Here is a 26,427-nt window from a genome sequence, read left to right as displayed (position 1 = left end):
TGCACTGAATCAGGCCATAAGCAATTAGGCTGCTGTGTTCTGTATAAGCTAAGGTCCTAAGCCTGCAAATACTTATGCATTTGCTTAACTCTATGCTTGTATGTAGCCCCACTAAGGCAGGGGCTCAAGTTCTCAAATTTTTTTGCTGGACCTCCTTTGAAAATATTTCAGGCTGTGATGACCAACCCCCCCACCCTCCCCAATACCATTCCACTGGTGGGCAGCAGGTATCATAGGCTGGGCCTCTCCAAACAGCCAGGCCCACGCTCCGCAGCTCCCCCTGTGTAGCAGCCCCAGGGCTGGGGCCGTGTCATCCATCCTCCCGGCCGCCTGGGGCTGGAGCAGTGTCGCCCAGCGCTCTGGAGCTGACAGCCACGGCGGGGTGTAGAAGGGGCTGGGGGCTAGCCTCCCTCAGCTGGAAGTTCACGCACTGCCCATGATGCCACAATTACTTCTGCACTGCTGCTAGCAGTGGTGCTGCCTTCAGAGCTGGGTGCCCAACCAGCAGTCGCACTCTCGGGACCTCCAGTTTGAGAAACGCTGCACTAAAGTCAATGGAGCTACTCATGTGACTAAAACTAAGAACATATATGTCTGCAGGATTGGAGCCTAAAATGTTTGGACTTTTTTCAAGGGTAGCCCCAAGCAGAGCTTATGTCAAGAAGAAATGAACTTGATTTCCTTACTTGGCCATACATTTACTAGGTCATTATTGGCTGGGGATGGAGGACAGGCAGTACACCTGGTAGCAAGGGCAGAGTATGAGTCTTACATGATACCTTTGCAACTGTAGTTCAGATTAAAAAATAACTTGACAGGTTCCAAATGGGATGACCAGTATTCCTGGCTCGAGGAAATAGCAGCAGAGGAAGGACTTCAAGGATAGCAATGGAGATTAGAATGGTGGCTGAGCTGAGGCAAATTCCTTCTTTAGTTTAAGTTAAACTAGCTCTAGGTATACAGCACCCAGAGTGCCTCCCCCCCCCAAAAAAAATTAATGGAGCTGTGCCAGAGCTGAGTTGGGGTTTGTTTGGGGGTTTTTTTATGGCCGTTTGCAGTAGGAGATCATTTAACCTGCCCATGCCAGGGGAAAATATTGATCCAAATCTTGGGAAAACAGAGGTGCTAAGATACAATGCAGATGACTCCGTTATAATATTCATAGTTTTGTAAGCCTGACAAATATTTTGTTCCATATTATTTAAACGTTCATCAGAGCATAGACCCTGATCTTGCAATGTGAACTGATGGTTTGGACCATTACACCTGTGCAGAATGCCAATGAGGTCAACAGGAATCCACATGGATGTAAATGTCAGCATAGCTGATCCATGGGCGTAGTGTTCCATGAGTGGACTCTTATGCCTGTGCAAAGCCCCCATGAAGTCAGTAGATTAACACATGGGTGTAAGTGTCCAACTGCGCCGAACAGTCTGGATGCTCCGGGACTCTGAGAACAACAGTTCCACCCTCAGACACTGTGTAGGGAGAAAGTTAAGCAGTGATCCCATGCACATAAAATCTAATTAATGGATAGGGAAAGTCTTTTTCTCTTGGACTATTTACAACTTTTTAAAAACATTTGCTAAATCAGGGAATGTGAGGCTCCTTGTATTTCTGAGGTAAAAAACAAACAGGAATAAAATGAAAACCTGTACAGGGCTTTTGTACATTCTAAAGAAACAAACAAAACCGCGTTTCCCCTTTCCCAGAGCCAGGTATTCTGGAAATCTGTGGCATCAGAGATAACTTACCTAGTTTTATTGCTTGGTAGACATTCTCTGGGTCATGCACCAGGTCACATAGGGCCATCAATGCCCTCTGCCGGGTCAGCAGCTCAGGGGACTGCAACTCCTCATTCAGTTTAGGTAGGGCCCTCTCCCCAAAAGCAATGGGGGCTTTAGTGGGGTCAATGTCGGGGGGCAGTTTGGCTGAGATCCGAGCATGTGCCATCCCTAGGTATTATGGGATGGAGTCCCTCTGTTCGCTAAAGGCACCCCCCAAAAATCACTCTCCCAGAGGGGGTGGCTAAAGTACCCCGGGAAGCAGGAACTCCTGCTTTCAAGACGCACTGAGCCCCCAGCAGAGCTCCTCTGGGAAGGAGTCAAACCGTGACGAGCGTAGGACAGAGGAGGGGGGACGCGGGCCCCCGTTTATTTCTGGCTCTGTCCAATTCTGCTGCGCTGTCTCGGCTGGATGGTTTGGTTCTGACTGTTGTGAAGCCAAAAACGGAAGCCAGACCCGCACTGGGGCAGGTTTACAGTGGAGTAGCTGGGGAAGGGGGCTTCTTCCCGCCTCCTAGAAACGTTACAAACGGCTCCTCTGACCGAATTACAGGGGCGGGGTCGTTTGTTCGGTCTGAAGTTTAAAAACAACAGCCCGTAAGGGTTTGTCCTGGTTAAAAAAATCCCAACCCGAACGTAGCCAAGTGGGCACCCCGCGCCGGGCCCCACTCCTCGGCCCCCTGCGCCTCGCCTGGCCCCGCTCACAATCCCTAGGGCCCGGCGCGGCGCTGGTTGCTAAGCAGCGGAGACGCTCTTATGTGTGCGCCGGGTTCTGTGAATAGGTAACTGCGGGGCCTGCCACTGCTGGCTACCAGCCTGCGCAAACAGCGTAGCTAAGGCATTCTCCGCTTGTTGCTAAGCAGGGCCAGCGCCAGGGACGTAGTTGGTGAATAGGAAGCTGGGGCCGTTATTAGCATTGGGAAGGGCGCTGAGGAGAGAAGTGACCGAGCCAGCGAGCTGGGGAGGCGATGTCCCTCCAGTAGGGACGGGAAGAGAGAGACTCTTCTTAGGAGGGGTGAGCCCCCCCCCTTCTTAGGGCCGGATAATGGGGGCCCCGCTGACAATCCCCGATGCCGGGAGGGTGTGAACCCCGGTGAGGGGAGTGTTTATAACTCTCCCTCTGGGGAAAGGGGAGACGCCCCACAGCCTGTCCCATTGGGGGTGGGGTCATTGTTAACTATCTCCGGGGGGGGCACCTGTATGTATTTGCGTGGCTCATTTAAACTCTCCCTTATCAGTGTTTGAAATCTGCCTTCTTCAAATGAGAGCCATGGAGAGGCCCTCGACTAGGATTGTTGGCCTGCTGGCCACTCCCTTTACACACCCTGCCCAGGGTCCTTGGCCCAAATCCTGCCCACAGCTATACTCCCTGCAACCTACTGTCATCACAGGGGCTGCATGGGGTGCAACAGAGGCCAGAATTTGGCCTTATCAGGGGAAGATATACACAATATCTCAATGTATATGACAATACAATTAAATCATTGGTGGAGAAAAGCCAGCACCAGGGTTCACTCTGAGTGTAATGGGAACATTGCCTGTATAAAGATTCAAGAATCAGGCCCAAGGATGGGAGAAGAGAAAGAGGAGGTTTGGGGAGGCCAATACAAAATAATATTTTTTAGGCTAATAAAAAGGAGGTGCATTATTTACCTGTACCTATTATTTGTAGGTAATAATATTGAACTTGAATGATTTCAGACAGTCAGAATGCAGGGATATTGCACAGTGACTGACCTATAACTGTATGCTTATGTCTCTTTTATGCCTCTTTCTGCACTCTAGCTGAGGAAAGCGACAGAGTCCCGTGGCACCTTATAGACTAACGGACGTATTGGAGCATAAGCTTTTATGAATGAATACCCACTTCGTCAGACACATGTGGGTATTCACCCACGAAAGTTTATGCTCCAAGACTTCTGTTAGTCTGTAAGGTGCCACAGGACTCTTTGTCGCTTTTTACAGATCCAGACTGACATGGCTATCCCTCTGATACTCTATCTGAGGAGTTCGGGTTTCCATAATTACTGTAAGATTATTTCTCAATAGCTGTGTGATATGCAGATCCCTGTTTTCTGACCATATATGCAGCACGACTATTATCCAAGTGTCTCCTGCATGCTTAAAGAAATGTACAAACTGTTGGTTATATTTCTGGCTGCTACTCACTCTCTTGCTGCATGACTTTGGGCAGCCCAATTAACTTCTCCTTGATTCAATTTCCTGGTCTGCAAAATTAGGATAATAATAATCAACTTTATAAAGTGCTTCAAGGTCCTCAAATGAAAGGTGATATATAAATGCAGAATATTGTTATTATTTTTGGGAAAATATGCCAGAATGCTAAAGACCAAACTATATTTAAAAACCTTGATTTATATTAAGGCAACACTTTTTAATGGACCCATTTGCAGACTATTATTTCTGTAGAAAACAAAATATTTAAAAGTATACTAATTTTGACCAAGAGAAAGGCATTGTTTGTAATTTGATAATGGGACTAGGCAACAGGCACTCCTGAATCCTAATCTTAGCTCTGCCTCTAATTCTTTCTCTAGCCTTGAAAAGTCATTTAGCTGCTGTCTCAGTTTCTCCATTTTTAAAGTGGATTAATATTTGCCTACCTCACAGAACTGTTGTAAATATTACAGTAGATAGGTATTTTTTGTGAAGTGCTTTGAACATGAAAACAACAATCTAATTGTTAAATGTTATAGGTTATAGCCTGTTTATAGCCTGGTTCATGTTATTTGATTTAGAGTCCTACTCTTACAGGGTGAAAGGAAAGAGCTGCATTAAAATTGGTATCACAAAGGCACAAACAAGCTCAATATCCTGTGATTTCCTAATAAAAAGAACAATACAAAAGAAGGCTCAGCAGATGGTTGAAGACATTTTAATCCCTCTGTATGTGAAGAAGTAAAAGTGGATAGTCTCAAATCAAATATGCATAACTGAAGAACTTGTGTAAGATTATTTGATTTAACAAACAGTGCTTACATCATATTAAATCCCCATGCTTCATAGAGATGGCACAGTCCTGTGTTTGCCTTCCTCATACAGGTAGTTCCATTGAAATCAATGGGACACCTCTTATGAATAGTAAGGAAGATTTACGACCTGCTCCTTCTTCTCCCATTTAAATTGATAGCTTTGCTATTGACTTCAATTGGAGCAGAATAGGGTCTCTTGCCTTTTAGTTGAAAAGTATATATTTCATTTATTTAATTATGTTAAAGCTTTTGCACCTAAAACCATTAGTGAAATGGTTTCTCAGCATGCAGCCTTTTAAGAGAGGAAGAAATTTCAGGCATATTTTAAAAAGGGGGGAAAAAATCTTAGTCTTTCACATCAAACTTATGCTTCTAGGGGACTTTGAATCCCTGAAGGTGTGAAATGGCTGTATTAGTGGCCTCAGGGCCTTATGAAAACCACACCATTCAATGCTAGGCAAACCTAAGATATGTAGTAACCATTATTTTGATGCACTGGTTTGTCAACATCCCTCCTGACACATTTTATTGTATGTCACAGAAATAAAACACATAGCTCAGAAAAAAACTTTGGTGGAGCCAAATGCTTGAAAAAGATCCAACTACTGTTTTAAAATAGCTGAGAGTTGGACCCTATAAATTAGAGACTGAAAAGGGCAAATTATGTGGGAATGCTAGTTAATTTCTCTATAATAAGATTGATATAAAACAAAAACATTTTTAAACGATTGAAAGTAAATATAAAATTATGCTTTCCATTAGACATACACTGCTTTGGCTGCTGTTCTTCACCTATGCAGGGTTTTGGCTGTATGGCTTTACTTTATGCATAGATCTACTAGTCATACCCTCATTTCTGGGCCATGCCCACATTTCTTCCTCCACATTACTTTCCAGAGACCCACCACAGTTATGACATCTGGATTATATGAGGATTATTTCCTCTGTACACTGTTTTCACTTGGTAGACCCTTACACATACACATAAGTGGCCTCAAGACTTGCCTCTGTTTTTCAGTACCAGCCATTAATGTTTATGGCATAGCATTATGGGGAAGTTTAAAATTTGTTACCTTGGTAGGCAGGAAGCATATGTCACTGCAATGCTGATTACCTCACTCTCAGGGTGCTCTGGGTTCTCACTCAGGCAACCGTGACATATTCTGGCATCAGGGAAAATCAACTGTTTGTGCAGCTTGTGCTACAAAAAAGGTTACTTCCCCACTCTTCACAAAGCAGTTAAATATTCATACCCATGAGCTAATTTTCATTATGTTTGTGCAACAGCTATAATAATCAGAGTTCTTAGACAGGATTTTACAAAGACAACGGTATGGGTCCGTCAGATCAGTAGGATTAACATCAGACAAAGGAATAGGTGCTGGCTTGTCTGTCATTGAAATCCACAGTGGCAAACTTTGTTACTATTAAAATGGTCTTCAAGAAAACATACTTATTTTCTTAATCTCAGAATTTGGGAGCAAATTGTCCAGTAAACCAGCTAGGACCATGTTGTGGGTTAGAAGCTCATTGAGTGTGCACTTGTGGAGTTTCCTCCTACTTCCACTGGGATGTGGGCTCTTCCCTTTGCAGAATGGGAAGAGGGTGTCCTGAATAACCTGCAGACCTCCCAATATCCACAGGAAACCTGGCCATCCCTACAAAGGACCTGTGTCTCCACTCTGCCTTCTCTCCTACCTCCTTGGTCCTTTGGCAGGAGCCATGCTGTCCTGGGCTTCTCCAGAGGCCATTAGCTTTGAACACTCCTTCAGGAGTAACAGGGGCAGCATTAATTTATTCTAATTTTCTGAAGGGATGTTGGAGAGAAAGATGGAGAATAGCTGGCCTGCTGGACCCAAATTCCCTCTCCATTCATAGAGTCTATTTTACATAGAATACTGATAAAGATGTTTCTATAGCATTGATGGAAATGGGGGATGATGTCACGAAGTCAGCATGTCCCTTTTCTTTCTCTATGACCAAGTCCCCTCCAACTCTGTAGGCAGAGGGAATGATCTGGGCCTTAATACAGACCTCTGGTCATAGCCAGCTTTAAAATTTTCTTATTTTCCTCAGTGGTTTTTGACAGCTTTGTATTTCTTAAATCATTATCCATGCTCCCTCATTGTACAGTACAGTTTATTGATTTACTTGCTGGGAGAATGGAACTGAAGCATGAGAAAAGTAAATATACTGGGGACTAACAAAGACAACCAGGTTATTTAAATTGGTTACCTTGGTCTCTATTGCACTTTGGATTCATTGAGAGTGGTATTGATTTTTATAGTTCCTTTTGTGAAAGGGCTCTAGGAGACAAGCAGTGACTCAGCCTGTGTACACAGGGCAATTGTTTACATGATTAGGATGTTCTAGAACAGAATAGAGGGAGGTTAAGGAAGCAGCTCACATGGTGAGACTGTCACCCAGGCATTAAAGTTTTTGTTTTGATTTTAAATTATTAATTTAAAATGTGAAAACTAGCTAAAATCTATCCCCATTAGCCACAAAGGCATCTTATATGTAAAGGTCCAAATCCTTTATAGATTCCAAGGCTAGAAGGGACCATTGTGGCCACAAAACTTCCCCAAAATAATTCCTAGAATAGATCTTTTGGAAAAACAACCAGTCTCAATTTAAAAATTGCCAGTGATGGAGAATCCCCCATGACCCTTGGTAAATTGATCTCACCTTGTGCACAGCTAGGTAGGCTAATTTACTTCCCTAGGACTATTCACATGAGTAAAACAAGCTGGATTTAGTCCAGGGTCTGTAGAACTGATAACATTCCAGCTTCTCTGGATGATCTATTGATAGCAAACCCTGGGCTCTTGTTTGTTTTTGCAATATGCTTATGTTCACATTATTGTGTGCAGTTACTTTTAAATATTTTTAGTTATTCAAGAACAAAGCACTGGTTGAAGGTAGCAGATTAGGAATTTCAGCTGTGTAATATTCATTGTGTATAGTCTGAAAAAATCATTGTAGCTTCTTAATTTTTCATTGTACATTCACGTATTGTTTTATAAGGTACTGATCCAAGTGGGATTGCCCCTCAAGACTTTGCTCCAGGACTATCAGGCTGGACTCCAGGACTGACAAATAGAATGTGAGAGGTTTCTTTTATTCACAAATTTTAAATCTCATTGAAACAGATGGCAAAATCCTTTGTTATACAAGATTACAATTAATCCATAAACCTGGAATAGAGGGAAGGACGGTATGCATTGTGTACTAATTAATAGGTAGGGGAGTGCTCCTACCATGCGGATCTGCATTTGATTCCTCAAGGCCTGTCTTTTATTCCCAGGATGTTAGGAGGAGAGATCACTTAAAGGCTTGATAGAACAAACAATTCTTTGTATATAAAGGGCTCTTTAAAACAGTGTGCTGGTGAACTGTGCATCCTGATTCTGAAGTTGAGCTGAAGTCCATTTAACTGAAATTCTGAAAATTCCTCCTGGGTTTCATCACATTCTCTCAGGGGTTCCATCATTAATATCCTTAATATTACTTTATTGCTAGTTTCCCAGTCCTTCAAGCCCTTATCTCAGGGGCTGATCCTGCAAGTCCTTACTCAGGCCCACCACCCACTGAATTCAGTGGCACTATTTCCTTAATGCAGAATCAGAGGCCCATTGTGCTTACTAACCAATAGCATCTGACTACCCACATCCATAAGTAACCAGTTCATCCCTTTTAAACTGCTCTGTGTTAGAGAGATCTGCAGTATTCTTATGTAGTTAGGTACTCTTTATTCCAGCTCCACCTTCAGATGTGGTTGGAGGGGTGGAATGTTTCAAACAGTTGCTATGGTCACACAGTAGCGTGCGGAGCTGCCCGAGAAGCTGAGAACCTGCTGCATCAGCTGCTACATGGTGAGTCCTACTTCGCTTTATGATCAGTTTTCTTATTGGAAATGTCTTTATTGTAAGTGCTGGTAGCAGATAATTACGCTAATAAAGGACTTTTCCCTGCATCCCTCAAAGCTGCATTGTGTAGGTAACTGGGGTGACTGGGATTTCTTAATATATGCATGATTCATATGAACATTACCCTTCTTCCAAGTCACGTTGTGTATTGACTTAATTCTGTGTGAGTTGCTTTTGTAAGACAGTTTTATTCAGTATCAGGAAAAGTGGCAACTTTTTATCATCCTTCCGCCTCCAACCAAGAAATGAGATGTCATAGAGGATTTATAATGCAACATGCATTGGGAAAAGGCATGAGGGAAATTTCAAATAATGATGAGAGAGATTTTTAAATGTTGTGTTGAGACATGTTACAAAATTATTTATCAGATGGAGAAACTATAAACACTTGTCTGTAAAATTAATCCCTGCGTGAAGGAGTCTCTTCCATCTTACTGCAATGAGACTTGGCTGCATTGTAACCTCAGAAAGCCACTCATTGCTGTTACAGCAACATAATGAAAGAGTTCCTTTTAGCTAAGAAATGGGGCATTTATTACCAAGTGAAATCAAAGATCTACAAGCAGTGGGCTGCCAACTGCCTGGTTTTGTACCAGGAAAACAAAGGTGCAGTATCCATAAAGAATGGTCGTTTCCTTTTTTCATTCATATTTGGGGTCTGCTGAGATGATTTATGATCTTTGTGTGTCTCCTTTACAGGTTTCATGTCTAACTAAGACAGACTGGATTTGGAGGATGAAGTCCAGCCTAATGCATTTGATTCCTCCAGTGAGTAGGGACAGAATAATCTCCCACTTCCCCAAGGTAAGCAGCTCCTCCTCCCTGTGCCCATACAGCTTGGCACCTGGCAGGCTAAGTGGTGCCTTCCCCACCCACCCAGGAGTATTTTCCTCCCACTCATGTACAATTATTTTTTGCTTTTTTAAAATGCAGAAATTTTAATAATTTCTCAGCATTTCAGAGGGACCAACATCATTTCCCCTTTCCCTTCCAAGGCTGGTATCTCAATTACCAGCCTTGATCCCTTCCTTCAACCAAAAACAGACATACATCTTGACACAAAAGCCTCGTCTGTAATTCCCACCTGTTCTTTGAACTGACACAGGTAATTGCCACAGTTAGGGAGTTGTTACAGTAGTTTGGGAAAGATGAAAAATGTGGCTGATATTTAATAGGCAAAAAAGGAAAATAGATTAAGGGGAGTTATAGTATTTGATGGAGTTTCCTTTCTGATGTTCTTTTTTTCAGTTGCTCACAAGTTCTTTAAACACAATCCTTTTGGCCTGTGCCTGAAATAGTTCATGCTTGATCTCAGCTCAAAGATTTTGTTTTTAATTTGATCAGTCAGCTCAGTTGTTTTATAAATTATGCAAGCATGGAGGGAAATACACTTTTTCAAATATTCCATTTGAAATGTTTGCACTCGCATAATTCCCTCTAGAGAAAGAGGTGTTATTAGCCTCACCTTGCACACCTGTAAAATCTTACAGGATACAAAGGTAACAACCACTGCCTAAATCATGGGTTTCAGAGTAGCAGCCGTGTTAGTTGGTATCTGCAAAAAGAACAGGAGTACTTGTGGCACCTTAGAGACTAACATGTATTTGAGCATAAGCTTTCGTGGGCTACAACCCACTTCATCAGATGCATAGAATGGAACATATAGTAAGAAATATATATACATACAGAGAACATGAAAAGGTGGAAGTAGCCATACCAACTGTAAGAGGCTAATTAATTAAGATGAGGTATTATCAGCAGGCGAAAAAAAACTTTTGTAGTGATAATCAAGATGGTCCATTTTAGACAGTTGACAAGTATGTGTGAGGATACTTAACATGGGGAAATAGATTCAATATGTGTAATGACCCAGCCACTCCTAGTGTCTATTCAAACCCAGGTTAATGATATCTAGTTTGCATATTAATTCAAGCTCAGCAGTTTCTCATTGGAAGCTGTTTTTGAAGCTTTTCTGTTGCAAAATTGCCACCTTTAAGTCTGTTACTGAGTGACCAGAGAGGTAGGATCAAGTCTAAAATAGGCCATCTTGATTATCACTAGATATCAGAACTTGCACATTCCACACAGATAACAAAGAACAGGCTGGCCCATCCCAATGACAGGGGCAAAAGGGTAATATGATGGTGTAACAGGTCGGACTCACCCCTGCGGCGCCTCCTGCTGGTGACTCCCTCTCTGGGTCTCCCCTCCTTAGGGAACCCTCACCCTCTATCCCCACCTTGCCTCAGTATTGGCTACTGACAGTCATTGTCTAGCCCCACACTCTGGGGCAGACTGCAGTATCAGCCTACTCATCACAGGCAAGGAGGGTTTGGACCTGCTGCCTTGGCCTACCCCTGGGCTGCCTCTGCAACCCCCAGTACCTGTTGGCCCTTCGCTAGGCCGCAGCCTGGGGCTTTCTAGGCTGGAGCTCCCCAGCTCCTTAGCCTTCCCCAGCCCTGCTTCACTCAGGTATCTGGTCTCTAGTTCACAGCAGCTAGGCCCATCTCCCTCTACATGCAGAGGAAGACTGTCTGGCTTCTGGCTTCCCTGCCTTTTATAAGGCCCTGGGCTCAGTTTGGGGTGTGGCCCCCAGCTGCAGCCATTTCCCCAATCAGCCCAGCCAAAAAGCCCCTTCCCAGGGCTGTTTTTAACCCCTTCAGGGCCGGAGCAGGGTCCACCCTGCTACAGATGGATAGAGTTGTTTTGATCGAACCAACATGTACAAGGTGAGAGGCGGCACCTTACTGCGTAAAGGGGTTGTACCTTGCTGCGTAGAGGGGTTGCACCTCAATACGTCAGGTGTGATGTGTAACTTGTTTGTACCTGTGTATATGAATGCATCCCTGGGGCGGTGTCTTTGTCCGGCTGAGGGGGCAGTGAAAAGTCCTGCCACTGACTGAGCCGGGTCCATTGCCAAAAGGCACTTTCTTGTAGTATGCCCGGTAGACTAAGTAATCTACGGGGAACTGCACTTGTGTCCAAGGTCGCAATAAACCTAGTCGATGTGACTTTGTATCTTACTAGACTCTGTGGTTATTGGGGGTTCTTGTCGGGTCTGCTGTGTCAGCAATCTGCGCAGAGCTGGGGCAGCACACAGAGGGAACACACGCACGCAGCCGAGTGATATCAACATTGGAGAAAGCAGAGCACCACACCGGTAGAATTCTGACAACAATCACTACAAAAGTTTCTTTTCGCCTGCTGATATTACCTCATCTTAATTAATTAGCCTCTTACAGTTGGTATGGCTACTTCCACCTTCTCATGTTCTCTGTATGTATATATATTTCTTACTATATGTTCCATTCTATTCATCTGATGAATTGGGCTGTAGCCCACGAAAGCTTATGCTCAAATAAATTTGTTAGTCTCTAAGGTGCCACAAGTACTCATGTTCTTTTTGCCTAAATCATGCAACAGTCAGAGCAGTGTACAATAACCATAAGAATAAAAGACCAGCCATACTGGGTAAGACCAGTGGTCCATCTAGCCCAGTATCCTGTGTTCCGACACTGGCCAATGCCAGGTGCTTCAGGGAGAATGAACAGAACAGGTAATAATCAAGTGATCCATCCCCTCTCGCCCATTCCCAGCTTCTGGCGAACAGGCTAGGGACACTTAAATTTGTGATACTATGACTGAATTTAAGAAATAGTAGGGACTTATTGGGAGGGTTGTGGGAGTGGGAAGGGAAATCAAGCCTGCTTTATTAGAAATCAGTCATAACAGAAAGAGCTCCCTGCACAAGATGAGGTATAAAAGACGGTGTAGTAAGAATGACCTGATGGATAGCATAACTACAACTGTGAATTTTTTTCATTTTATGGGGGAAATTAAAGTTCCTGAATCTTTAACGCCAGTCAAAAAACAGTGATCTTGTGTACTGTGGAGTTTATCTAGGGATTTACATGATGAAGGAGGCTTACACTCAAAAAAGTGATAAAATAAGTGATGGAGAAGATATTTTTGTTGTCTGAAGGGGAAGCTAGTGGTCTACTTGGGAAGTTATTCCTGATTAACTCTATGTGTGGATGCTTTTAATCTGGAATAGTTAATCCACTTTAAATTCACACCCTGTTTTATTCCAGATTAACTTTCATGTGTAGACAGACCCACATACTGTGTAGCCTCACTGCTTGTTAATCCAGGGAATCTTTCTCCGCTGCCTGTCCTTGATGAGGGCTTCAAATTCATCACCTTGTTAATTTGTTCCTGGCTGGCTGGACTCCTTCCATGTTAGACATCATTTCACAATACATCCAAGTGACTGCTCTGTATTATCTGCAGTGGTACACACCAGAGGCCTGTCTCCAGTTCAAAGACCACTTCCATGCACTGGTCAGGAGTGCCTGTCAGCAACGCAACACTGGGACAGTTGGGTGAGTCTCTGTAATAAACTGGCCTTTACATTTTAAAAATTATTTCAAATTCTTGTATTTACCCACTTTCCTTAGTGTCTTAGCCTCACTTCACCCCTGCCTCCATGTATTTTAGGCCACTTAAGCTGTGTCTGTACTGGAATTCTCAGCCATGTTTGACAATAGTTGTCCAATGCAGTTCCCTCTGCTTCCCACAAACTGGTGTTGAAGTTGTTTTTTCTACCAGTGTAGACAGGGTCAGCCAAGTTCAATGACTTGGGTCAAAAATGATTTTTAAATGGGTGTGGATGTCTGTTGTCCTGCTGGCGTGCACAGGATAAACAAAATTCAAAATTAGCAGTAGGGAATAGGGTAGATGCAGCCTTGCTGTCCTCATCTCAGTTGATACCAATACTGATTGAGTATAGAAAACCAATAATTAATACAAATCTTTGGGCCAAATTCTGTTTTCATTTACACTGGTGTAATGTGGAGTGTCTCCATTTTCAGTCAATGGAGTTACCTAGGAATCTGGCTGTAACCCTTCAAAACTATTTCTTTCAGGAAAACTGACATTTTATACCTTCTCCTTAAAGCTGGAGCATTATTCTGGAGAAGAAGAATAGATTGTGCTGAGAAATGCAAATCAATTTTCTTCTTGTGCCTTTCGTAATGCTTTTTGAATTGTTTTTTTTAAATGTCATCTCTCCCAGAGCAGGATTTCCTTTTACTTGTTCTTTCAGTGAAATTATAATGTTAAATTTCACAAACTCAGCCTTATGATTTCATTGCTGAGTCAATTCAGAGAGTTGAGCTGTGAGAGAGATCATCCCTATTCAACTATAATAAATAGTTTCAAAATAAAATTGAGAAAGTTATGGGCAAAGTATGTCAATGATATAAATATTCTCTTTTTGGGGGGGTTGCTCCAGTGTGAAAATCTCTAAGGGAAGCAACTGTATTCTGAGTACTCAGAATGTAGTTTACTACTCTTAAAGACAAAACTTGTTAATTTTATTGAGCTATACCCATCTTTAAGCAGAACTCCTCATTCATCTTATTGGGGAGTCTTGATTAAAAACTGAGGCTATAAGGGCATACTATGGCCCTGTATTGCTAGTTTTTCTTTGCTGTACATCTGTTGCAGGTAGCAGGGTCATTTTCTGAATCTTCAGCATGCTGGCAAAATATTATTTACTGAACAGAAATTTTCTTCTCATCTGTAACCCAGACATTATTGCTCTTACAAGAATTATAGCAACTCCCCTTTCATTTAATCTGGCCCCAGTGAATGGCTAAAAGGATTTTTATTTTGGCTCCTTAATAAAATTAAAGTCCTCTCTTTTCAATGGTGGCTAGATCAGACCATTCTTATGCTGCTTCTTGGTAGACAGCTGATGGTTTGACCCAATATATGCAAAACAGGAGCACTATATGTCATGAACAGCTGTTATTTTCCTTTCCTATTATTATTAGTTATGTGGAATATTTTTCTCTGGATGCAACAAGATAGTGTGAGCAGTTCAGTGACTGGTGGACCATATATTAGGTCTCAGTTCATGTTCCATCAGTGTGTGAGCCCCAGAGTATTTTGTTCTACTAGGAGTTAATGGAAGTCACATACTCAAACAGTTATATTCTTCTTTTGATTCCTTTTGCCTTTAATGTAGCTGATTTCATCAGTTATCATATCATCAGCAGTTAATAACCAGGGATCAGAATTTCATGGAGCCGTGATATAACCTGATATATTGTTAAATAAAAGATTTGTTTCTCTTTTAAAAAGTCAGTATAGAACTATTAAATCTACTAAAGTATTACTGTAGCATACACACAGGAGACACTAAATTATCATTCAGAGGTTGGTTCATCAAATACAGTCACAGTTACCCACCCACATGCAGCTCCTTAAAGACGTACTAAATTACAATTTTAAGGGTACAACTTGAGTCACTTAAAGCCCATCTGCTGCTTCCTGTGGGAGGATCCAGAGCAAAGGGGATTATTTGAAGCCAGCCTCAGATTAATACTATTCCAAATAGTCAGGAAATCTTTTGGCACTAAACGCTGTGTTTTCTCCAGAGATAAATCTCACAGTAGGTTAGTCATTATCAGATATTTTCTTGTTCAGGTCCATAGGACCCGATGTTGTGCCATTCAAGTCAATGAGTCTTGCTATTGATTTTAGTGGCAGCAGGATTGAGGCCTCACATTTCCACATGCACACAAATACACAGATTCTTGTATGCCATTATGTGCAAATGCTCATACCTGCACACACACACACATACACAGTACAAGCATTCTTTGTAGGAGAGAGTCTCTGCCCCAAATAATTTACAATCTAAGAAAAACTGTACAATGTAAGAAGCACACTATTTATCTCTGTTCACAGTATTCAGTTCTTTTTGCAATTACAGATTCAGGGTCCTCCCTTCTCCTCCTTTAGTAATTGCAAATTCAGGCTCTGATACTGCAGTTGATTAAGCTAGGGCAGACTCTTGCAGCTGCACACATTCTGCGAAAGCATACCACTCTGCCTGTGCATTACAACTTATTGGATAGGAGCCTAAATCACCATTATATAGTAAGAATATTGAAACTAAGGGCAAATCTACACTACAGAGCTACATCAGCACAACTGCGCGTGTCTGGTGAATATGTGCTATGCCGATGAGGGAGTGCTTTCCTGTCGGCACAATTACTCCACCTTGCTGAGAAGCAGAAGCTATGTTGGCAGGAGAGCATCTCCCACTGACATAGCACTGGTATGGACAGCACCAAACTTGCGTCGCTCAGGGGAGGGGTACTTTTTCACACCTTTGAGCAACATAAGTTATATTGACTTAGGCTATAGTGTAGACCTGCCCTAGTATTAACAGTATTGAACAATAACAAAATATTTGTTACAGGCTGAAAATATCTAAAGTGGTTGTGGTAGGAGACCTCTATGTTGGGAAAACCAGCCTCATCAACAGGTACAGTATATCTCAGCAGATTGGGTTTGCTGTTTAAATGTATAGCAATTTCTCTGCATGCTGGACTCTCAGTTCCTTTACCATCTATGTTTTCAGGATGATTGCCTCATTGTAGTAAGGATTTTCAGTTTTCTATTAAATCAATAATAAAAATATTAAGTATTTTTATTCACCCCTCTGCTGATCACAGTGCCCCACATTGCCTGTCTCAAGGTGGTTTGGGGGCATTAAATTGATGGAAACCCAGAAAACCTACAATGATAGGCACTAAAATTCACTTCAGAATCATAGAAAATCCCTGTTAGCATCTTGATCAATCCTTTTTGGCAGTGTAGGATTATTCCCTCTATGGTATATTCTCAAATATTTTGACCAGTCTCATTTTAAATGATCCAAGATATGGGGCTTTCAACATTTCCTTTGGAGGGCTGGAGTGGCCCTGAGATTGTCAGTCTTATTTGGAGAATTGTTCCTTAAAATGTTTTTAAAAGATCTAGCCTATTCACTGACCCCAGTAAAAGGAGCTCAGGCTAGAGCACTCTCCTGAGAGGTGGGAGACCCCCCCCCCATTCAAATCCTTTCTCTCACTCCAGCAGAGTCCCAGGTACGTGGACTAACCAAAGCATTAATTTCATTGATTCTTCCCAGAATACTAAGGCCAGTTCTATACTTTATGATGTGATGACAGTATCAGGATATGGAATCTAAGTAGCTTGTTATCACTATAGCTTCCTTACTATCCTCACAATTTCAGTCAGTTCCTCCATATTGGTAAGATGTAGATTCTGGATGGTTTCTCATCCTTTTGGATAATTAATTTTTTTCTCTACTTAACATGATACATATTCATCTATATTTGCCGCCTAGCAGATATCCCTTTATTAATAAAGTATTCCATGGTTTTAATTTCTTTGATAGTCAAAAAATAGTTTATTCTAATTTTCTCCAGTCCTGGGGTCTGTTAGAGTATGTCTACATTACAACTGGGAGCATGCATCCCAGGGCAGGTAGACAGGTACCACTGTGAGTGGTAAAAATAGCAATGTGGACGTTGCAGGTTGGGAGGCAACACAGGCTCTGAAGTCCACCAAACCCTCTGGAACTGAGCTTGGGTAGCTAGCCCAAGTCTCTGCTGGGGCCACTACATCCACACTGCTATTCTTAGCATGCTAGCTGAAGGCCTGCTAGCACAAGTCTGTCTACCCGGGCTGGGAGGCTCATTCTCAGCTGCAGAATAAATAAAGCCCACTATAGTTTTCCCTTTATGTTTCATTTACTTGATCCTTACTCAGAGTAACTACCCTCTTCATTATCAATTTGTTTCTCATTGATTTGGTAAATATTTCTGAAATACAATGTGACTGAATACAAATCTTCTGATCCAGTTATTTAACTGCTCCCTGTATAACACACCTTGCACAATACTGAGGCATGATATGAAATTTAAAAAACACGATGCTATTAGCTTTCTCCTAATACTTTTTTCATTGCAGGTTTTGTAAAGATATTTTTGACCGAGACTACAAGGCAACCATTGGAGTGGATTTTGAAATTGAACGGTTTGAAATAGCTGGAGTGCCATATAATCTCCAGATGTAAGTTGGAACATTATAGTACCAGCTGATTTCTTTCTTGTGTGCCTACAGTTTGAACAGAACTTGAATTGCTACAGGCTTCAGTGGTATCAAAACCTCTGGTTTATATTCCACACAACATAGTGCTGTGTGAGAAACATCTGCTGTCCTTGGACACTGAAGAATTTCAGAATTTTAGTATAAACCTCAATCTGTTGAGTTCCTTGTCTTTGAAAGCTTTATAATTGTACCACCCACACTCACCTTAGATACCATATCTGATTTTTTTAGTTGGGTTCTTTCTTTTTACTCAGTTTTCCTGTAAGATTGAATGAAGCCCTGAGCAGCAAATTATATCCTGGGCTACATCTGTCCCACTTTGTTGCCTTCAGTGGGAGTACATGGATGTATATGAGCACACAATTTGGTTTTATGAAATTCGGGCTTTGCTCCTGCACCCACTGAAGTCAGTGGCAAAGCTCTCAGTGGCGTAGGATCAAGCATTAAGGCCCAGATCCACAAACCGCAGACTTAGGCGCTTAAATTTCATCTTCAGATGCCAGTTTTGTCTCCACTGTGATCCACAAAACTCTTGACAAATCCTGTAGATGCCTAAACTCACTTGGCTCTAAAGTTTTCTGGGTGAAAGCTCCCTCAGCACCTAAGTTTCTGCCTCTGGGCATGCACACTTCTACCTCATTCTAAGTGTCTGGATGCCTATCTCCTGCCTATACCTCAGACTAATCTATAAACCAAGGGAAGATAGGTGTTCATCTGCCTAAATCATGTGCAGGGCCCAATCCACTAGGCTTGGTCAGAGACCACCTACTGTATCGGGTCCCATTCAAAATTTTGCTGGAGGAGGAAGTAGTGCTTTCCACTTATAACTGTTAGCCCAATGGTTAATATACGTGTCTGGGATTGTGCTGGAGTGAGAGAGAGGATTTGAAGGGGGGGTCTCCCACCTCTCAGTAGAGTGCTCTAGCCACTGAGCTTTGGAGCTCCTTGAATCTCTCCTGCTGAAGCTATTCTAGCTTGGATAAATAATTAAAGTGTGATTGGAGCAGGGGGACTGGAGCCTGGGTGTCCCACCTCCTTCAGTGGTTGCTTTAACCACTGGGCTACAGAACCAATCTCTCTGACTTTTTCATTGTGGATAGATACTTAAATAGTCACTGAGTCTGAGATAGTACAGGGAGCCTAGGCACCTAACTCAAGTTTTGTGGCTCATAATGGTGATACTGTGATTTTCTGCACACCTAAAAGTTAGGTGCTGCGATGCTCAGCATTGCAACACCTAAGACCCTTTGTGGATCTGGGCCTAAATGACTTCCCTAAGGCTAAATCATGTCTGTTCTGAGAATAGCAAATACAGGGTTAACATGCCTTCATTAAAATAATGGTGCTTTACATTTACAGGATGTCTAACAGTGCTTAATGGGTAACATATTCCAGATGGTAACACTTCTCTGGTATCACATTCTTCTCCAACTTGTACCAGTCTGTTGCTTCATTAGTGTGTTTGCTCAGGTTGCACTGGGTTTGATTGACCTGAAATTTCTCTTTTCCTTCTGCACAGATGGGACACGGCAGGTCAGGAAAAGTTCAAGTGCATTGCATCTGCTTACTACAGAGGAGCAGAGGGTGAGTAAGTCAGAAAGCACTTCACAGTCAGGATCAAATTAATTGTGCTCTCACTGTACGCTTCAGGAGCTGAGTTGAACCCATAAGATTTCTAATTCACTGTCTCATTTAACTATTTTTTCTGTGCTGTTTTTATTGCAGTTATTATAACAGTGTTTGATCTGGCTGATATCCAGACTTTGGAACACACGAAGTAAGTTCCTGGCCAAGTCTCTGAGATTTTAGTAAAAGGTCTCCAGCATGAAACTGAACTGGGAATTAAAATTCACTGGGCCTGAATTTATGAGTAGGTATTTTTCTAAGCCAGAAAAATGAAGAGTGGATTTAGCCAATGTGTCTGAATAATTTAGTGTCTCAAATGTTACTCATTTCCTAGGCTTTCTACTTAACAAATAGGATTTTCTTACTCCAGTGGTGTCTGTAGTGATGATTCTGATACAAAAGATTCTGGTGCTTAGATTTAAACCAGAATGTGGCCTGTAAAGGGGAGGGAATGGAATACTGGAGAGACTACCTTGCACAGATCAGTCATAAGTACTGCAGTGTCTGCAGCATGTACAAATATCATTTTATTAAATAGTGTCTCTGCTTAGTAGAAGGTTGAAGTCTGGGGGCCTAATTTTTCTTTCACTTACATTGGTAACTCAAAGATGACTCCATCTAAATCAATGGCATTTCACAGGTGTAAAACTGGTGTGAGATAAGAATGAGGCACAGCTTCATAGTGATCTTTTCCATTATGTGGCTGAGTAGATTCTCACCCCAGTGGGAGTTTCTCTCACTTTCCTTCACTCTCTTTCTTCTTCTCTGCTTCAACATTCATCTTTTTCATTCTCCCTCTGCTTCTCCCTCTCTTCCTGTTCTTGCATCTTATTCCTTATCTCTGGGCTGTGTCACCATTACTTTGGCCACATCCCTTGCTGTGGGTGGATAGGGTGGCACTTTTGCATTCCTTCTCTAGGGGCTCTGATCACTGTTGGACTTACATTCTAAAGTCGGCAAGGTTGGCTGAAACAAGAACTACTTTCACAGGATGGTAAGTGTGTATCCAGAGGAGCTAGAATAGCTTCAAAGCCATTTATTCTCTAGTGGGAAAGGCACATGACACATCTGCATCTTTCTCTTCTCTCATTCTCTTTGTTGTTGGTTTCTTTGTCTCTTTCCCTTTTCCCCCATAAACCTCTATTTTTTTTGCTCCTTTTTGCCTTCTTTCTTCCTCTCTAATTACATCTTACTCCTCCTGTTCTGTTTTTCAGGCAGTGGCTAGAGGATGCATTGAGGGAGAATGAGCCAGGGTCCAGCTTCATCTTTCTGGTTGGAACAAAGAAAGATTTAGTGGTAAGTAGGACAAAGGCGGTTCATAAAATGTGTCTCCCATTTCAGCGAATTTCCATTTGAAGTTAAGTCCAGCTATTGAGTCCCCAAAACATGTCAGCTGCTGCAAAGATCTTGAGAAACAAACTGTATAATTACCAAAGCAAAGAGACGTCATGTAGATGTGGAGCAGTAAGCTTCACAGAATGGAGCAGAGTGACCATTTTCTAGAGTGCTGGAGGTCACCAAATCACTCCCTGTTCTGTTGGAGGCACAGCTTTACCAAACACACCTGAAGTCACACATAGCAAAGTTTAAGACCTGAGAAGATTCAGTGCCATGGTAACACCCCTAAAGACTGCTATGTAGACAACGGATTTAAAAGCTCAGTTATGTCCCCATCCTCTGCTTCTTTGAGGGAGTCATTTGCAAAAGGAGGAGGCAGCAGTTGGTCTATTCAGACTTGAGTTTATCTCCTTCATTAGCCACCACCCTGACAAAATTTAAAGATTCAAAAGTAAACACCCTTTCCTGCTATTTAGCTATATTTTCTTTCAGTTGCTGCCTGCAATGCTACTCATATCCCTAAAGCTCCGTAGCCCACTTATTTTCCATCAGTTCCTTGGCTGTCTGAAGGAGTGCTAATGCATCCCAGAAGGCTTTGCTCCTATCAGTTACAACATGTGAAGCTCTTAAAATCTTCTGGCGTGTATCAGGGCAGCAGATAGCGTAGGTAGCAGAAAAAGTTAAACAGGTTTGAGAGGTCAGGGGACACGAGAGCTGGGCTTAGGTGGAACTGGAAGTAAGAAGGAATTCTGTTTGGAGGAATGTGGGGCTTTGTCTTGTGTGGTGGGAGAATATTGGATTAAAACTGGAAAGATGTCAGCAGGTGCAATAGGCTGATTATTAGATTCTCCACCTATAAATACTCTTGAGGTGCTTGCTGATCATCTATGACTCTCCCAGATGCACTTTGTGTCATTGTAAGCCAGTGAACAGTGGCTGAAGCAGAGAGAAACTCTTAATACACGGAGCCAGTGGCAATGGGAAACTGACTTTGGATCCTGATCCTGCTGCTGCTTATGCAAATACTTAACTTTAAACATTTGAGTAGTTCCATTGACTTTATTGGGATTACTCACATGTTTAAATTAAGCACTTTGCAGGATGGGACTTTAGGACTACACAATACTAGTCAATTTCTATCTGTAGCCCGTTGACCATAGAGAGCAAATTAAGAGAGAAAGTCTTTTAAAATTAAAATAAAGGTACAAGAAATTAAAAATAAATAAAATAAAAATAGAAGGGAAAGAAAAAGGCAATAACAGAAAAGCAGATTACGAGACAAAAAAGACTGGCAAGAGAGCAAAAAAGTAGAGTGGGGGGAGAAAACAGCAAAAACAAAAGGGTTAGAAAGAGGCGTGAAATCAGGAGAGCAACGTGCGACAGATGGAGGAGGAAGAGCCAGGAGAAAGGACCATCACAATTACTAATGCTCTATTGTTGTTGGCTCCTGTAATTTTCTCTTTTGTTCTGTGTTTGTCCAACATCTAACACAATGGGGTCCTGGTCCATGAGTAGGGCTCCTCACCGCTATGGTAATACTAATAATAATAATAACCACCTGAAGGCAGTATTTGATAGCTCTCTCGACTACCATATTGTTAATGTGTTTTCTTCTGCTGTCTGATGCTTCAGTGCTGTGGAATACAGAGAGATAATTCTATTTAAAAAGAAGTCCTATGTGATTTCCCTTGTTAAATATCTATCTAGCTGTTTTCTTTCACTAGTTCTGCCTTGATATATGGGACATCCTGGTGTACAAGCTCTAAGGCAAGGCCAGGAAAAGGAAGGACTGGCCACTGTGAAAGCTGGAAGTCTCACAATGTAGGGACTGGTAGCATCTTTGCATTACTGTTACCCCAGATATACTCTGGGAGTATTGTGCCTGCTGTATGTTACAGACAAAGTGATTCCCTGATGTTTTATTCAGTCAGGTGCCGCATGTGAGCGGACAGAACTGGATGCCATTCGCTTTGCCAATGAGATGCAGGCTGAATACTGGTCTGTCTCAGCAAAAACAGGTTAGTCACTGCACTGGAGACTGGTTGAGTGTGGCCAGTTCCACTTGCTGGGAAAGAGGGTATCAAGTTACTTACCCTTATTGTGTGCACACCAGTTGGTCATGTGCACACTAGGCTACATATGTGTTTGAGGATGTATGTTTTTAAATGGTTCTACATGGCTGTATATATGTGCATTTGTACAATCATGTTTGCAGAAATGTGCATTGTATTTGTATGCATTGTCTAGGTTTATTCATAGACGATGGTGCACAAGTGCTTGAGTGTGTGTATCAGTGCTCAAACTGGGGCCATAGGAAGCTATATTGCACCACAACTTTCCTCTGCTGGTGCTCATCAAAAATATATTTGTATGTGTGGTTGAAGGAGGGAAATGAGAACGTCATCATGGGGTGGTGGGTCTCCAGGGTATACTGTCACTTTGTGGGGAGCACTTTTAGGGTGGCACACTATCACTTTACTCTCCAGTTTGACCAGTGTTTTGCGTTATGTTTGTATATTTGATCATGCATAGCTGTGGGTTTGTAAAACATGGTGTTTGTTTCCTGTTTCCCAGGGGAAAATGTAAAGGAGTTTTTTTCTCGAGTTGCTGCCTTGGCCTTTGAACAGTCTATGCTGAAGGAGTTGGAGAAGAGCAATGGTCGCATGGCCCAGATCGGGGCAGGAAACCTCATCAGTACGTTCAGCTTCACTCTCTGTGTCCACTTCAATCACTTAAAAGTTTGGGGGAATGTGGATGTTTCTTGAGGGCCTAATTCTGCCTCATTTATACCAGCGCAACCTCTCTGACCTCATTGTCTGTCTGTCTTGGTTCTTATGTGTAGTTGCACAAGTGTTACTGAAGGCTGAATCTGATCTCTGTCATCTTTATTACAGGAGGGTGATCCTACATGGATTAATTATGTAACCCTTTGGTTTCCTCATTTACAGAAATAGAAGGAAATTCACTGGAGACTCCAGAAAGCAACAGCCAAGCCAGCCTGAACTGCTGCTAGCTGCCAGTCATTTCTGCAAGCATCACACCTCCATCTGCATGTGCGTACACCTGCATGGCGCACCTGCAGTGGGGAAAGCTCTCAAGCAGCTTCCAGTTGAGAGATGGAAAGTCAGTTTATCTCAGGAAAGAATGGAGGAGCTGAAAATGATTCAAGCAATTTCCCTTCAGACCGAAGATCTCTCTCCCACCCCTTGCTTTGTGCTCTCCTTGTGCAGGCAGCACAATGGTACATAAACCTTCCCTGTGCAATGGGGAGATTGCTTGTGTGATCACCTGAGGGATGGCAAGCTGTCTTTACTCAAGGGGATGGAATCAACCGAACTTTTCCGCCTGCTACCAGGAGGACCTGTTAAAAAAAAAAAAAAGTTCTGTACTTGTATTATGTTCTTGGTAGCCACCAGAACTCTAGAATCTTGGAAAGTGAAGTCCTGGCCCCATTCTTGTAGGAGCAGAAAACACATGGCAGTGCTGATTATTGTGGTGTATTTGATCTGTTTTGTCTTTTTTAAACACAAAATCCTTGTACAAAATTATGCTGACTTGCACACATAGTTTAACATGATAGTGCTGAGAGAAATATTCCTCTTGTTTCTGGGATCAGGATATCTGGTTTCAGGATATCTGTCGATCCTTTGTAATTTTTAAGTCTATACATATTCTTCTTCCAATGGATGCAGACCAGAATCCCACTCAAGTGTGTGTGTGTGTGTGTGTGACCAGTGTGCTGGAGTAGTACTCGTCAGAGTGACACACATGCCTTCAGCCTCCTCATGGCTCCTAAGGCTATATAAGGCTGATGCCACCCTGATTTCCCCCCCCCTCAGTCCCTTCTTATCACTCATGGCCTGAGTCGCAGCTTCCCATGTGGTTCTCCTCATGTTTTTTTTCTGCTACATAGTTAGCTCTTAGCTATTTACAGATGTAATGAAGTTATCAGTATAAAAATATTGCTCAGGCATGCAGGAGTGAAATCAGGAAGGTCAAATCACACTTGGCGTTGCAGCTAGCAAGAGATGTTAAGAGTAACAAGAAGGGTTTCTTCAGGTATGTTAGCAACAAGAAGAAAGTCTTACTGAATGAGGGAGGAAACCTACTGATAGAAGATGCGGAAAAAGCTAATGTACTCAATGCTTTTTTGCCTCTGTCTTCACAAACAAGGTCAGCTCCCAGACTACTGCACTGGGCAGCACAGCATGGGGAGGAGGTGACCAGCCCTTTGTGGAGAAAGAAGTGGTTCAGGACTATTTAGAAAAGCTGGACGAGCACAAGTCCATGGGGCCGGATGCACTACATGCAAGGGGCTAAAAGAGTTAGCGGATGTGATTGCAGAGCCATTGGCCATTATCTTTGAAAACTCTTGGCGATCAGAGGAGGTCCCGGATGACTGGAAAAAAAGCTAATGTAGTGTCCATCTTTAAAAAAGGGAAGAAGGAGGATCCGGGAGCTACAGGCCAGTCAGCCTCACCTCAGTTCCTGGAAAAATCATGGGGCAGGTCCTCAAGGAATCAATTCTGATACACTTAGAGGAGAGGAAAGTGATCAGGAACAGTCAGCATGGATTCACCAAGGGCAAGTCATGCCTGACTAACCTAATTGCCTTCTTTGATGAGATAACTGGCGCTGTGGATGAGGGGAAAGCAGTGGACATGTTATTCCTTGACTTTAGCAAAGCTTTTGATACGGTCTCCCACAGTATTCTTGCCGGCAAGTTAAAGAACCATGGGCTGGATGAATGGACTATAAGGTGGATAGAAAGCTGGCTAGATCATCGGTCTCAACGGGTAGTGATCAATGGCTCCATGTCTAGTTGGCAGCCGGTATCAAGCGGAGTGCCCCAAGGTTCAGTCCTGGGTCTGGTTTTGTTCAATATCTTCATTAATGATCTGGAGGATGGTGTGGACTGCACCCTCAGCAAGTTTGCACATGACACTAAACTGGGAGGAGTGGTAGATACGTTGGGGGGTAGGAATAGGATACAGAGGGACCTAGACAAATTAGAGAATTGGGCCAAAAGAAATCTGATGAAGTTCAACAAGGACAAATGCAGAGTTTTGCACTTAGGACGAAAGAATCCCTTGTACTGCTACAGACTAGGACCGAGTGGCTAGGCAGCAGTTCTGCAGAAAAGGACATAGGGGTTACAGTGGACGAGAAGCTGGATATGAGTCAGCAGTGTGCCCTGTTGCCAAGAAGGCTAACGGCATTTTGGGCTGTATAAGTAGGGGCATTGCCAGTAGATCGAGAGACGTAATCATTCCCCTCTATTTGGCATTGGTGAGGCCTCATCTGGAGTAGTGTGTCCAGTTTTGGGCCTCACAATACAAGAAGGATATGGAAAAATTGGAAAGAGTCCAGAGGAGGGCAACAAAAATGATTAGGGGGGCTGGAGCACATGACTTATGAGGAGAGGCTGAGGGAACTGGGATTGTTTAGTCTGCAGAAGAGAAGAATGAGGGTGGATTTGATAGCTGCTTTCGACTACCTGAAAAGGGGTTCCAAAGAGGATGGATCTAGACTGTTCTCAGTGGTAGCAGATGACAGAACAAGGAGTAATGGTCTCAAGTTGCAGTGGGGGAATGGGTTACCTAGGGAGATGGTGGAATCTCCTTCCTTAGAGGTTTTTAAGGTCAGGCTTGACAAAGCCCTGGCTGGGATGATTTAGTTGGGGATTGGTCCTGCTTTGAGCAAGGGGTTGGACTAGATGACCTCCTGAGGTCCCTTCCAACCCTGATATTCTATGATGGTGTGCTTGCCCAGGGATTCAAGTGT

The 26,427-nt window shown here is 42.7% G+C and overlaps 2 protein-coding genes across 4 annotated transcripts in view; one reads left to right on the top strand and one right to left on the bottom strand.

Annotated features, from left to right (window-relative positions):
* Nucleotides 1–2,513, bottom strand: part of RSPH14 (radial spoke head 14 homolog) — a 187,731-nt gene extending 185,218 nt beyond the window's left edge. Inside the window, exon 1 of one of the 2 annotated variants that reach the window (XM_044989978.1) lies at nt 1,755–2,513. In XM_044989978.1, the coding sequence (XP_044845913.1) occupies nt 1,755–1,953 (199 nt within the window). In that variant the 5' untranslated portion in view covers nt 1,954–2,513. The remainder of the gene's footprint in view (nt 1–1,754) is intronic. The other variant, XM_044989977.1, reaches the window with a different exon arrangement.
* A 157-nt stretch (nt 2,514–2,670) lies between these two features.
* On the top strand, nt 2,671–25,060 carry RAB36 (RAB36, member RAS oncogene family). Of its 2 annotated transcripts, XM_044989504.1 has the most exons (13): nt 2,671–2,799; nt 7,805–7,883; nt 8,538–8,652; nt 9,406–9,510; nt 12,997–13,088; nt 15,980–16,045; nt 17,539–17,640; nt 19,199–19,263; nt 19,405–19,456; nt 20,520–20,601; nt 22,571–22,661; nt 23,218–23,337; nt 23,592–25,059. In XM_044989504.1, exons 3-13 carry the CDS (start codon nt 8,650–8,652, stop codon nt 23,654–23,656), a joined length of 843 nt encoding a protein of 280 aa, XP_044845439.1. In that variant the 5' UTR covers nt 2,671–2,799; nt 7,805–7,883; nt 8,538–8,649; the 3' UTR covers nt 23,657–25,059. The 2 variants fall into 2 exon arrangements, with proteins under 2 accessions (XP_044845439.1, XP_044845440.1); XM_044989505.1 differs by lacking the exons at nt 2,671–2,799; nt 7,805–7,883; nt 8,538–8,652 and having other exon boundaries at nt 9,404–9,510; nt 23,592–25,060.
* The last annotated feature ends 1,367 nt before the right edge of the window (nt 25,061–26,427 follow it).

Source organism: Mauremys mutica, chromosome 16, assembly GCF_020497125.1.
Source record: "Mauremys mutica isolate MM-2020 ecotype Southern chromosome 16, ASM2049712v1, whole genome shotgun sequence".
Taxonomy (NCBI): Eukaryota; Metazoa; Chordata; order Testudines; family Geoemydidae; genus Mauremys; species Mauremys mutica.
Note: the sequence above shows the minus strand (reverse complement) of the source record. Positions and strands in the feature narration are given on the sequence as shown.